General features: G+C 33.1%; 1 protein-coding gene across 1 annotated transcript in view; it reads right to left on the minus strand.

Annotated features, from left to right (window-relative positions):
• Nucleotides 1-1719: 1719 nt before the first annotated feature.
• The window catches only part of PTAR1 (protein prenyltransferase alpha subunit repeat containing 1), a 50258-nt gene continuing 37795 nt past the window's right edge, over nucleotides 1720-14182 (minus strand). Inside the window, exons 6-7 of the mRNA XM_081278501.1 lie at nucleotides 5195-5499; nucleotides 1720-3260 (exon numbers count right to left, since the gene is read on the minus strand). Of these exons, the coding sequence (XP_081134627.1) occupies nucleotides 2918-3260; nucleotides 5195-5499 (648 nt within the window). The 3' untranslated portion in view covers nucleotides 1720-2917. The remainder of the gene's footprint in view (nucleotides 3261-5194; nucleotides 5500-14182) is intronic.

The following is a 14182-nucleotide window of genomic DNA, read 5'->3' on the forward strand; positions in this document are numbered from 1 at the left end:
TATAGCTCATTGATAATTCTAGAGCTGCATTTCTTGGCCAGAATTTAATGAGTTTAAACAAAGTAATGAAGAAAATAAATTTAAATTAACTTTTTCTATATGCAACAGCTCTCCCTAAGTATTATTCACAAACAATTAATTTCTCAATCATCACTCTATCCATCACTCATGACCAATCTTTTCCCTTCTTCAGTTAATCAATCATTCATTTAATAAGTAGTCAGTGAGCCCTCACAATGAGCAAGGCACACACAGTAGAGTCTGGAAATACTATATTACCAAAATAAGTCTACATTAAAAAGGCAGGGTGAAGAGTGTTATGAAGGTGTTAGTTACCTACTGCTTTTTGCTTGTCAGTAGTATTCTTGATCCACAGGATGATGAACTATTACTCTTTCAGTGAAAATGTGATGAAACACGTCAAATCTTAACTATCTTTCCCTTTTAAACAATGACATATTTGAAGAAAAATAAGGCTAACAAGCCCCTGAAAACAGACATACTTTTTCTACTGCATGAGCTCATTTAGACAAAGACATATTATGCTAGTCAGTTTAAATGTTAATCACTTGGGGGGGGGGGCGGCAAAACAAAAATAATCATATAGGGCAATTCTAAGTAAAATGCAAATTTAAAATAAAGTAGCATACAAAAGTCACATACTGACAGTATCCTTTGGATGTTTGTATTCTCATTCTCTATTTAAAACTTTATTAAGAAAAGAAGACCAAGGTATATTAAAACACTACATGGCTTCAGAAAGTGGTGGGTTTGAGCAGTTAACAACAAAGATGACCAAGATATTGGGTGTAAGGTATAAAAAGGCATGGTGCACTATAAAAGTTTAACTAATGTTCTCAGGATATTATCTACACTCATGTCCGGATGTGTATTCACATCAAAGTAGTTGCACTCAAATCAAAGAAGCCCTATTACTTAGGATACTAAAAATTATGCTTGAGAAAACAGTGATACTGAGTAGTCCAGAATTTGGCAACATGTATTACTGGAATGTGTTGAACCTCCCATGTCATCTCTGTGTAGTTTCTACTCAACCCCTGCAGGAGTTGAAAATCATAAATCTAATGGGTTTTATCCATAGAAATCTACATAGACCTTGAGGTATTTGATTCAAAATAAGCTCTGTACACAAAGGGCCATGGAAGTAAGTTCATTATGGCAATTATTTTCTCTCCTAAAAATTATATAAAGTATAAAAATGGTATTTTTTGCCCGAAGAGATAAGAGCAACATCTGTCTACTGGGGCCAGGCTAGATAATTTTCCTGGTGTTCTTACAAGTATATCATTCAGGTTGACAGTTCACTGCTCAACAAAACCATGATGCCCAAATAAAGGACCTATTCCATTTCCCTTAAAATAGTACTTCTAACTCAAGTCCTGGCTATTCACAAGATTGAGACAGGAGAGGTTTGCCTTTCCCTACATCCTACCCCACCTTACAGATTACTAAGCAAGTAAAAAGGAGAAGAGGCAAAGCATGGTGGTCATACTTATTTCTATAACTATTACATTTGTATACATGTAGGACAAGAAACAGCTTCATCATTAGAGAAACTTTTAGAGGGGCAGTTTCTATTCATATTTCGTGTGTGTGTGTGTGTGTATTTAGATGGGAATGAAATTCACTGAAACAGAGTACATAAAATCTTCAGTAGGCATTCCTGAAATAAGACAAATGAGGAAAATTATACACAAGTCAAAGTGACAAAAAAATATGGAATGGAGTGGTGAAATAAAGAAAACAGTATACAGAAAAAAGAAGTACAGACCATTTACAAAGGAGAAAATATAATAAGAAAGTAGATATTAGCTGACTCTTTCCCTAGTCCCACTTCATCAACCTGAAAAACTCAGCCCTTGTTATTGAAAATTAAGATACAGCATTAATGTAGATACTTTGGTACCTCATCCCTGATAAAATCCTGTATCAAAGTGTTCTGTTTTGTTTTTAAATAAAAACTGAAGAATTAATCTCCTGAACTATTCTTTCCTCCTGGCTTTAGCCAGTAAACTTTTCATAGTCCACAAAATTTTGTAGTTTATCCAATATAATATCAATAACTTAATTTTTTAAAAAGGAGTTTCTATGAATACATATGTATGTATATTTCTTCCATTTTTCATGAATGATTTTGGAAAAGAAAAAGTAGTAATAACTAAAAATGGCATTCTGGGTTTTTAAAAAATTTATTTTATCAGGGCTGATATGACTGTTTTGGCATATACCAAATATGAGGTAAAAAACAACCTATCAAAGCTAGTAATAAAAATAATTTTCCAGTACTACACTTACATAAACTCTTAAATTAGATTCTGTTTTTAAATAATCATTTAAAAATGGATTACATTGGAAGCATTTTTTTAATATAAATTTCAATACTTCTGACTTTGGTTACATTAGTCTATACTTTTGAGTAGAACATTCTAGAAAAAGAACTGATTTATATTTTCACATATCCAAACATCAAGCCATTTGATTCTGAAAATAAATTAAGTTCTTCTGCATCTGTATTAATGTTTCTAAGCTGAACTACAACAAAAATTTTTTATTTAAAAAATTTGCCTATATAGCAATCAAAATGAGGTGGGTGGATGTATATGTGACCCAATTATAAGAACTGAGTGAAAACCCCATGTATAGAAATATAAAGGATGAGGAATTAAAAAGAAAAAATTTAAGACTCATTTTTTAGTAAGGAGCTATACAATTACTGTATCCCCAAAGGAATGCCAGTTCTTAATAAAATAAATAAAATGTAAGGTTTCCTATGGACTTTTAACCTAAAGATGAGGAACATATTAGCCAATAATAGCAAACAGTTCATGCAACTATGTCAATAAGAAAGGAAAGCAATATTGCACTAAAAGGGGAACCTTACAGGATTAATCCACTTTCATTGACTCAGAGTGACCAGCCATTTCCTGTATGCTTTGGCATACCTGGCTTGCTCTATGTTCCGGCAAGTGGACAACACTTGATCAATGAACCTGTGCTCCATTTCTAGGCCCAAAGAATCTGGAGCTGGGGTCCGCTTCAGGCGTTTGGTTTCTTGGGAATAGCCTTGCTTGCTTGAGTCATTCAATCCATCTACTTCCATTGCCTGAGACACCCGAGGATCTGCTGGGATGAGGTGCAAATCACTCAAAGTCTCTCCAGGACTGTCTGCAGGTGACAGCTGGGTCATGCTGTGAGGAAACCTACCATTTAAGTGATGTTGAAGGTAGAAAACATGCCGCCTATGATGGGGGAGGGGGAGGAAGAGAATAAAGAAAATCTCATGGCAAAGTTAAGCTTTTCAGGGGAAAAAAATTGTGATCATATCAACATATACACAGTGCTGAGTTTGTGGCCCACTTCATAACCCAAAGATAAACAGAGGAATTAGGAAAAACAGTTGACATGAAGTCTGGGTATTTGGACAAATACTTCAGATTACTTGTTTGTTTTGTGAGAAAGAACACTATTAAAAGTTTTTCAATAAGCATTTACTGAATGATGACAACTTGAAGTTATTACTTTAACATGAAAATAGAAATAGGTCTTAGTTCAATCAATATCTGTTTTATATAATATCAATATTATATATAACAAAATAAAAAACTAATCTCGTTGATATCTTGGAAGACAAGAGATTCTAGAAATGGGGAATTAAAGGGTTCATCCAGAGGCTTAGTCCATAGCCTTTATCCAATCCTTTTAATTAAAAGAACACATCTGTTGCAGTTGGTCTTATGATCTAGAAATCAATCACTATCTTGTAAATCCATCACTAGTCTTAAACATCCGTATGTAGTGGATCTGTGCTGAACTCTAAGAAAAACACTTTAAAAGATACAGTTTCTGTTCTTCCTCTAAGAAGAACAGTTCTCGTGTCCTTAAAAACTCACCTAGAACTATTTGTCAAAATGAAATCCCTGTTGCTAATCTCCAAACACTGATTTGGGGTAAGGGGAACATTTCTGGTAGACAATATGATAAACTACATGGCTTCTAAGTTGTTATATCTCAACAAATTAGTGAGAACTAGGAAAGGGAAGGGAAAGGGGAAGGGGAAGGGGAAAGGGAAGGGCAGGGTAGGGAAGGAAAGAAAAAAGGCGCTGGGGAAGTGGCTCAGAGGCAAGGGGCTCATTTCCTAGTACCAAACACATAAGTAAAAGATAATTCTCTATTCATGAATGTGCCAAAAAGGAGAGATTGTTTTCTGAGTAGGTTGAGCATAGACTAGCAGGTGTCCATCTCCTCAAACAGCCTAAAACTAGACTGGACAAGATAATGGGCAGATCTCAGTAATTTTATTAATATGCAAACTTTTAAAACACCTACCTCCTGACTAACACAAGCAAGTCTTATATTGTTTCACACCTTTCTACTAGTCTTTCTCTGTATCCCAAGAGAAATTCTTTTAAATTTTTTAAAATTTAAATAAACAAAAAGCATCAAGATATTACACTTTGTTAATTTGTAGATCATTAGGGTAAAAAAATAATAAAACTTACTTTTTTCCCTCAGGCTTTAATCAATAGTTTCAACTCTGACTATGCATTAAAATTGATTAAACCCTCTGGTCTTTAAAAAAACAACAACAACAACAACAACAACAAAACAAGCCTTGAGCTTGTGATCCTCATACCTCAGCGTCCTGATTCACTGTGATTACAGGCATGCACCATCAAGCCCAGCTGAAAATTCTTTTTTCCTCTTAAAATTAAGACACCCTTATTCTACGTTTTCAAGAGAAGGTAGATTGGGACTTGAGATTGTTTTGATATTGAAGATTTTTGTTCTATTTTATATTTCTTTAGGCATATTAATGGCAAAAAAATAACAAAATTCCATCTCAGATATGCTAAATATCACGGTCTCCAAAGAGGGAGTCCACAAACTTTTATTTGTCTTGTTTTCCTTTTATTTTGGAAGTAACACAGATTATTCTGTTGCAAAGTAAAGGCTGACTACTACTGTCCTAAGCCATAGGCAAAAAACTGCACCAGAAACTTCATGTTAATAAAAATGATATGGTAACATAAACCCTTTCTTACTCACAAAGGCAAAGCTCCAAAATCAGATGCCTATGAATACCTAAAGAGGCAGAAGTCAGATTTAACACCTTCTGCAGCTCTCATCAAGACATGCCAACTTCATGTAGGAAATGGGTTTTCTCTTCTCTTACCTATGACACCAAAGGGTTTCATGTCCTGGGTAGGAATCAATAAGATCTGTGCTGAATTCCACTTCTTCTTCTAGGAGATGGGGAAGATTTATCCTTGGTTCCTCTGTTGAAGCAGCTGCTTCTTCATCTTTTGGAAGAACTAGGGCTGGTTCATTTCTCAAAGTGTTTTTCTCCAATACAGAACTGTCTGTCACAGTTTGACTCATCAAAGATTTTAACAAAAACTGGCGGTAGTGAAATCCACTGTGGTCTGAAACATGCATGGATGCCCAATGCTTAGTAGAAGATAGTTCATCAAGAAGAATCTTGAAGGAAGAAAAAAGAAAAGTGAGAAGAGGAATTTTCTAAAGATTTTTCTTCTCTATTAGCACCTATAATTTCTCTTTGATTTTTTTTTAAACAATACCATTCTCACCAATATTCTGTACACCTTGTCTAGCACAGTGCTGTCGTTTAGAAGTTTAATGCATGCTGGTTTCTCTCTTACCTTATAAAGTTACAGGAATTTGTTTTAAAACCACAGAACCAAAAGACCTGTCTTTCTTTCCCTTGACTTTGACTATTCACATTCTGATGGGCACATGGAGAGAAAAGCCAAATTTTAAAATAATGTCAAACATTAAGACAGTCACTTACAAGTAATGTTAATATAGAAGGAAAATATAAATGCAGGTTAATTTGATTAAACTTTATTTTATTTAATATGCATTATATCTAACATGAAAATATATTATATCTGTTCAATTATAGATTAAATATAATTATCTGTTTTTCTATTATCTATAAGTGTCATGAAGGCAAACAGTATACCTGTTTTGTTCACTACTTAATTCTAAGAGCTTAGTACAAAACCATGATGCATGAATATAGGATTTTGTAAGGGCTCATGACTATTTTTGTTTCCAACTTGTCATCAATGATAAATGAGGTTTTAAAGTGAATAAATAAATAAAATCCAGCAGTAAAATGTTCAAATCTTTGTATAACCAACCTTGTAAATTAAAGAATGACAGAAACCAAAGCAGCATTTGTGGGGCAGGGTGGGGTGGGGACAAGAAAGAAAAGGAAAGTAAGTTTTGGCACTGTCTTGAACAGGTAGTCCAAGAATTTTGAGCAATGAACATAATTATCAAGGGCCTACCACAATCCATCAGGGGATTTTCAGATCAGCTAAAGAACACCAGATATACACTTGTCAACAGTAAATAATAGAAACAGCATGATGCCAAACGATGCCTTTATCTGTTTGTCATAAGTCCCCAGCAAATACCTTCTCCTGTATTATGATCTCTTCTCCATTCCTCACACATCCCTTTCTTCCCTACAAGAAATCTTTCCCTCTTCTGAACTTCCACAGTACTTTTATAACCCAGCATGCACATTAAAAATTCTTTGCATGTCTTCATTCACACTAAATTCTGAAGGTGCTTTATTTGTTTTTAAACTCTGTAAGATGCTTATTCATTTCTAATTGATATGTCCATTACCTCATACCCACTGTCATCAGTAATGGATATATAAATATTTTATGAATGAATGAATGAACAATTTAATAAAAGAGATGACAAGTACAAAGGAGTGAGATTACTTCCAAGTAGGACATTCATGGTTTATCAATGATGTGTTTTAAATATTTTCTCTAAGCTCTAATGAGTTTATTAATCACCATCTAAATTTATTACAGAGGTGATAGCTGGTGAGTCTCTGAGAATCAAGATATTTTTTATTTTAAAAAGTAAGCAAAAATAGTACCAGTTGAACTTCTACCAGGAAAATTAATTTGAAGGTCATTACATTTTTTTGAAGAATCAGTCTGTAGGACATTAGGCTAAAACACAGCAGCTTTTTACTTTTTAGCCTGATATCTTAATATGGATTGAAAAGAGTACTCCACTTCATGAAAATCCTTTAGATAATTTCTTATAGAATATTTCTATGTTAAAAAATGAAATTGTTTGATTTTGAGGCAAAAATACCATATATAAAAGGTTTTCAAAAAGATTAATATTTAAAAAAATTTTTTTTTTAGTTGTCAATGGACCTTTATTAGTTTATTTATATGCAGTGCTAGGAATCAAACCCTGTGCCTCACACATACTAGAAAAGTGTTCTCCCACTGAGCTACAACCCCAGCCCAAGATTAATTTCTTAAAAACAAAAACAAAACAACCTTACACTGTTTAAGAAAAAAAAAAAAACCTACCATATTCTTTTCCTTAAGATATATAAGGATGCATTATTAATCCAAAGAACAAACTTTAATGAGAACATTGGGTCATTTTCTTACCAGAAGAAATGGTATAAAGTCAATAACCAAAAATAAATGAACTACTTTTAAATGATCTTGAAGACATATAAACATATGGATTAAATCTAAGATATTGACAATATGAATGCCTTTATATGATAAACCTTAAATGAACGTATTCTTTTCTAACTGCCACATTAAAAAATGAGTAAGTAAATAAAATAAAACTAAAGTAGGGCTATGAATTAGAGGAATAACAGTTTTAAAATGAAAGACTACAGAAAATACAAATGCCATCAATCTTGTAAATTTTTTAACAATGGTTTTCATTCTAATTATAAAATTGATGATTATTATAGAAAATTTAAATAATAAAAATTATATTAAAAAAAACAAAAAAATTACCTATTATCCTATGGGCCATAAATTACTACTCTTAAAACTTTGATATATAACCAATCTTTCAGGTTTTTTTCCCTGTTCACGCTTTTACAAAGAGGTTTTTTTTTTTTGTTTTTTTTTTTTTTTTTAAGAGCTTAACGGTTATATATAGTAGTTGGGTTCATCCTAACAAACTCATGCATGCATGGAAATCGACTGCAGTTCATTATCACTCAAAGAGTTTATTTATTTATTTATAAGATTTATTTATTTATTCTAATTTGTTATACATGACAGCAGAAACATTTCAATTCATAGTACAAATACAGAGCACAGTTTTTCATGTCTCTGGTTGTTAACAAATCAGTCACACCATTCTCAAAGTTTATTTTTAACACAAACTCAGGATATTATTTTGTACTGAGTTTATTCCACTTCTCATGACATTAAATACTATTCTATAACAATTTTAACTCTTGCATAATGTTTACCCTAAAGATCAGCACAATTTAACTATTCCCTTATTTATTTCTGTTCTTACATGAGTACCAATCTTATATATAAATCCATGTGCATATCTAATTATTTAGGATAAATTTCTACAAGTATACTTGCTGGAACAGAGAACAACCGTGTAATAGTTATTATAATATATATAATACATACTAATATATTATGTATTATTAATATTATATAGTATTAATATTAATAATACACTAATAGATAATGTCAAAGTACCCTCTAAAAAGGCTATTTAATTTATATTTCTATTTGATGTACTTCAATGCCTATATCCTAAATTTTTCATCAATACTTTAATCTTCACTAACTTAGTTAAAAAAAGCTTCATTTTAGCTTACATTTCTTTAGTTATCATAAAGTGTAAATATATTTGTCTGCTTATTTTCCCTTTGATTCTTCTTTATGAAATACCTATTTTGCCTAATTATCTTCATTTATGAGTTACCTAACTTTATATTTGTAATAGTCATGTTTTACAGTTTTCTGAGATATTTATATATTAAAGAGATATTAAATCTCAATTTGTCACTTTTTTTTGGTCAATATCTTATTGCAATTAATTTTTTAATCCTTTTCCACCACCAGGTTTACTGAGATACAGCTGGCAAATAAAAACTGTTATGTATTTATGGTGTACAATATAATGTTTTATGTATGTACTGTGAAATGACTACCATGATCAAGCTAATTAACTTATCTATCACCTCACATATTTGTCACGGTTAGAACACTAAAGACCTATTATTAGCAATTTTTAAATATATTATCTCCAAAACTTATTTATCCTAACTGAAACTTAGTACCTTTGACCAGCAACTCCCTGTTCTTTTTCCCACCCCAACTCCTACAACTATCACTATATTTTTTTGTTTCTATGAGTTCAACTTTTTAAAATTCCACATACAAGTGATATCATGAAGTATTTGCCTGGTTCACTTGCACATAGCTTATGTAGTATGAGGTAAAAACCCAATTATTTTCCACAAAGTAAGTTTTTATCAACAAACTGGATAAAGACTCTTTAATTATGAGAAATGTCATAGTCTTCATCGATGAAATCTGTACATAGTATGCAATGGGATTTGTTTCAGGGCTTGGTATTCTTTCCATTACTGAGTTTCTGAAACAGTACCATAGTTTTAATTATTTAAACATTTAAACATCTGGTGGTATAGTGTTCTTCTTTATTCAACAATTTATTTCTTTAGATTTATTCTTTCAAATGAACTCTGAAGTCAATTTTTTAAGTTAAAAAACAAATCAGTGGTTTTTAGTATACTTGGAGTTGTACAGCTGTCACTACTATCTAATGTAAACCATTTTCATCACATCTCCAAAAGCAAACCACAAACCAGACCAAACCAAACCAAAAAATCCCATTCGTATTAGCAATGAGTCATTACCCCAGTCTCTCCTTCCTAGTGTCTGACACTCGATAATCTGCTTTGCAGATTCTGATCATACAAATGGAATCATGTATTACATAGCTGTTTTCAATCAGCAAAACATCTCCAGGGTCATCCATATTATAGGGTGTGCCAGTATTTCATTTCTTTATTATGGCCAATGTTCCATTCAATGAACATACCACATTTTTTTTTCCTTTTCACAGATGATAACACATTTTGGGGTGCTACTACTCTTTAGCTACTATGAATAATGTGGCTGTAAATGTTTGGTATGAACATGTTTTCAATTCTCTTGGGTATACATCTATGCGTAGAACTTCAAGGTGCTCCACGGTAACTATTTTTCCCCTCAGGAATACAATATATGGGCCCATCTGCTTCCTCTTTCACTTCGCTCCCAGCAGAGAAGCTGAATGGGTAATCAGCAGTGGATTTCACTTCTTCCCTTCCCTTCTAATACCTCTCCTCCCAAGCATCAAATAAATTTATAAGAGTAAACAGTAACTCAGCAGTCAAACAGAACAAGAAGTATCATGAGCATAAAAGAGCAAGGAAGAAAAGGAGTACAAACAATGAAAGACAGCCTAAATATTCAGGAGAACCTGGAGTCATCAGAAAAATGGCCATATAAAGAACTCAAGGAACACCTTAGACAGATGGAAAGGAACCTTAAAGATCACATTGAAAATGAATTGCATAAACAGATAAAAGAAGAAGTTAAGCATCTTTATCAGGAGATAGAGATTATTAAAAAAAATCAAACAATAATTCTAGAAATGAAGGAAACGATAAACCAAATTAAAAACTCAATCGAGAGTATCACTAACAGAGTGGAGCAAGTAGAAGCCAGAACGTCAGATAATGAAGACAAAATATATCATCTTGAAAAGAGTCTAGCCAACTCAGAAAGGCTGGTAAAAAATCACGAGAAAAACATCCAAGAGATTTGGGATAACTTAAAAAAACCAAACTTACAAGTCATCGGGATAGAGGAAGGCACAGAGATTCATGCCAAGGGAATGAGTAACTTGCTGAAGGAAATAATTACAGAAAACTTTCCAGAAATAAAAAAGGAAACAGATATACAAATTGTAGATGCATACAGGACACCGAGCACACAAAATAACAGTAGACCAATGCCAAGACACATTGTTATGAAGCTATCCAATATACAGAACAAAGAGAAAATATTAAAAGCTACAAGAGAAAAGAGGCAGATTACATTTAGGGGTAAACAAATAAGGTTGACAACGGATTTTTTCATCACAGACGCTGAAAGCGAGAAGATCCTGGAACAACGTATTTCAAACACTGAAAGACAATGGATGCCAACCAAGAATTCTGTATCCAGCAAAATTAAGCTTCAGATATGACAACGAAATAAAAATCTTTCATGATAAACAAAAGCTAAAAGAATTTGTAGCCAGAAAACCAGCATTGCAAAGCGTCTTGAGCAAAACTATACACGAGGAAGAAATGGAAAACGATAACCAAAACCATCAGCGGGAAGTGCCTCGGTAAAGACAGAGGACGGGGGGAAAGCTAATCATGGAGAAACAAACTAAATTAGAAAAAAAAAAGATAAATAATCAAACATGGCAGGAAGTACAAACCATATATCAATAGTAACTCTAAACGTTAATGGCTTAAACTCTCCAATAAAGCGACATAGGCTGGTAACATGGATTAAAAAACAAATCCAACAATATGCTGCCTCCAGGAGACACATCTGATTGGAAAAGACATACATAAGCTCAAGGTAAAAGGTTGGGAAAAAATATACCACGCACACGCTCCTCGTAAGCAAGCAGGGGTGGCCATTCTCATATCGAATAAAATCGACTTCAAGACTAACTTAATCAAAAGGGATAAGGAAGGACATTATATACTGTTCAAAGGAACCATTCACCAACAACACATAACAATTATCAATATTTATGCACCAAATAATGGCTCTGCAACGTTCATAAAACAAACTCTCCTCAAGTTCAAGAATCAAATAGACCACAACACAATAATCATGGGTGACTTCAACACACCTCTCTCACCACTGGACAGATCCTTCAAACAAAAGTTGAATAAAGAAACTATTGACCTCAATATCACAATCAATAACCTAGACTTAACTGACATATATAGAATATATCAACCATCATCAAGTGGATATACTTTTTTCTCAGCAGCACATGGAACCTTCTCAAAAATAGATCATATATTATGCCATAGGGCAACCCTCAGTAAATATAAAGGGGTGGAGATAATACCATGCATTTTATCTGATCATAATGGAATGAAACTGGAAATCAATGATAAAAGAAGGAAGGAAAAATCCTACATCACATGGACAATGAACAATACGTTACTGAATGATCAATGGGTTACAGAAGACATAAAGGAGGAAATCAAAAAATTCTTAAAGATAAATGAAAATACAGACACAACATATCAGAATCTATGGGACACAATGAAAGCAGTTTTAAGAGGGAAATTCATCGCCTGGAGGTCATTCCTCAAAAAAAGGAAAAACCAACAAATAAATGAGCTCACACTTCATCTCAAAGCCCTAGAAAAGGAAGAGCAAAACAATAGCAAATGTAGCAGAAGGCAAGAATTAATTAAAATCAGAGCAGAAATCAATGAAATTGAAACAAAAGAAACTATTGAAAAAATTAACAAAACAAAAAGTTGGTTCTTTGAAAAAATAAATAAGATCGACAGACCCCTAGCCATACTAACGAAGAGAAGAAGAGAGAGAACTCAAATTACTAACATACGGGATGAAAAAGGCAATATTACAACAGACGCTTCAGAAATACAGAAAACAATTAGAAATTATTTTGAAAACCTATATTCCAATAAAATAGAAGATAGTGAAGACATCGATAAATTCCTTAAGTCATATGATTTTCCCAGACTGAGTCAGGAGGAAACTCACAACTTAAACAGACCAATATCAATAGATGAAATAGAAGAAGCAATCAAAAGACTTCCAACCAAGAAAAGCCCAGGACCGGATGGGTATACACCGGAGTTCTACAAAACCTTTAAAGAAGAATTAATACCAATACTTTTCAAGTTATTTCAGGAAATAGAAAAAGAGGGAGCTCTTCCAAATTCATTCTATGAGGCCAACATCACCCTGATTCCGAAACCAGACAAAGACACCTCAAAGAAAGAAAACTACAGACCAATATCTCTAATGAACCTAGATGCAAAAATCCTCAATAAAATTCTGTCGAATCGGATACAAAGGCACATCAAAAAAATTGTGCACCATGATCAAGTAGGATTCATCCCTGGGATGCAAGGATGGTTCAATATACGGAAATCAATAAATGTTATTCACCACATCAATAGACTTAAAGATAAGAACCACATGATCATCTCGATAGACACAGAAAAAGCATTTGACAAAGTACAGCATCCCTTTATGTTCAAAACATTAGAAAAACTAGGGATAACAGGAACTTACCTCGACATTGTAAAAGCTATCTATGCTAAGCCTCAGGCTAGCATCATTCTGAATGGAGAAAAATTGAAGGCATTCCCTCTAAAATCTGGAACAAGACAGGGATGCCCCCTATCACCACTTCTATTCAATATAGTTCTCGAAACACTGGCCAGAGCAATTAGACAGACGAAAGAAATTAAAGGCATAAAAATTGGAAAAGAAGAACTTAAATTATCACTATTTGCAGATGACAGGATTCTATACCTAGAAGACCCAAAAGGGTCTACAAAAAAACTACTAGAACTAATAAATGAATTCAGCAAAGTGGCAGGATATAAAATCAACACACATAAATCAAAGGCATTTCTGTATATCAGCGACAAAACTTCTGAAACGGAAATGAGGAAAAACACTCCATTCACAATATCCTCAAAAAAAATAAAATACTTGGGAATCAACCTAACAAAAGAGGTGAAAGACCTATACAATGAAAACTACAGAACCCTAAAGAAAGAAATAGAAGAGGATCTTAGAAGATGGATAGGCAGAACTAACATCATCAAAATGGCGATATTACCAAAAGTTCTCTATAGGTTTAATGCAATGCCAATCAAAATCCCAACGGCATTTCTTGTAGAAATAGATAAAGCAATCATGAAATTCATATGGAAAAATAAAAGACCCAGAATAGCAAAAACAATTCTAAGCAGGAAGTGTGAATCAGGTGGTATAGCGATACCAGATTTCAAACTATATTACAGAGCAATAGTAATAAAAACAGCATGGTACTGGTACCAGAACAGGCGGGTGGACCAATGGTACAGAATAGAGGACACAGAGACTAATCCACAAAGCTACAACTATCTTATATTTGATAAAGGAGCTAAAAACATGCAATGGAGAAAGGATAGCATCTTCAACAAATGGTGTTGGGAAAACTGGAAATCCATATGCAACAAAATGAAACTGAATCCCCT

This window comes from Spermophilus citellus (genome assembly GCF_964194105.1).
Source record: "Spermophilus citellus genome assembly, chromosome: 2".
In the NCBI taxonomy this organism is placed as follows: Eukaryota; Metazoa; Chordata; class Mammalia; order Rodentia; family Sciuridae; genus Spermophilus; species Spermophilus citellus.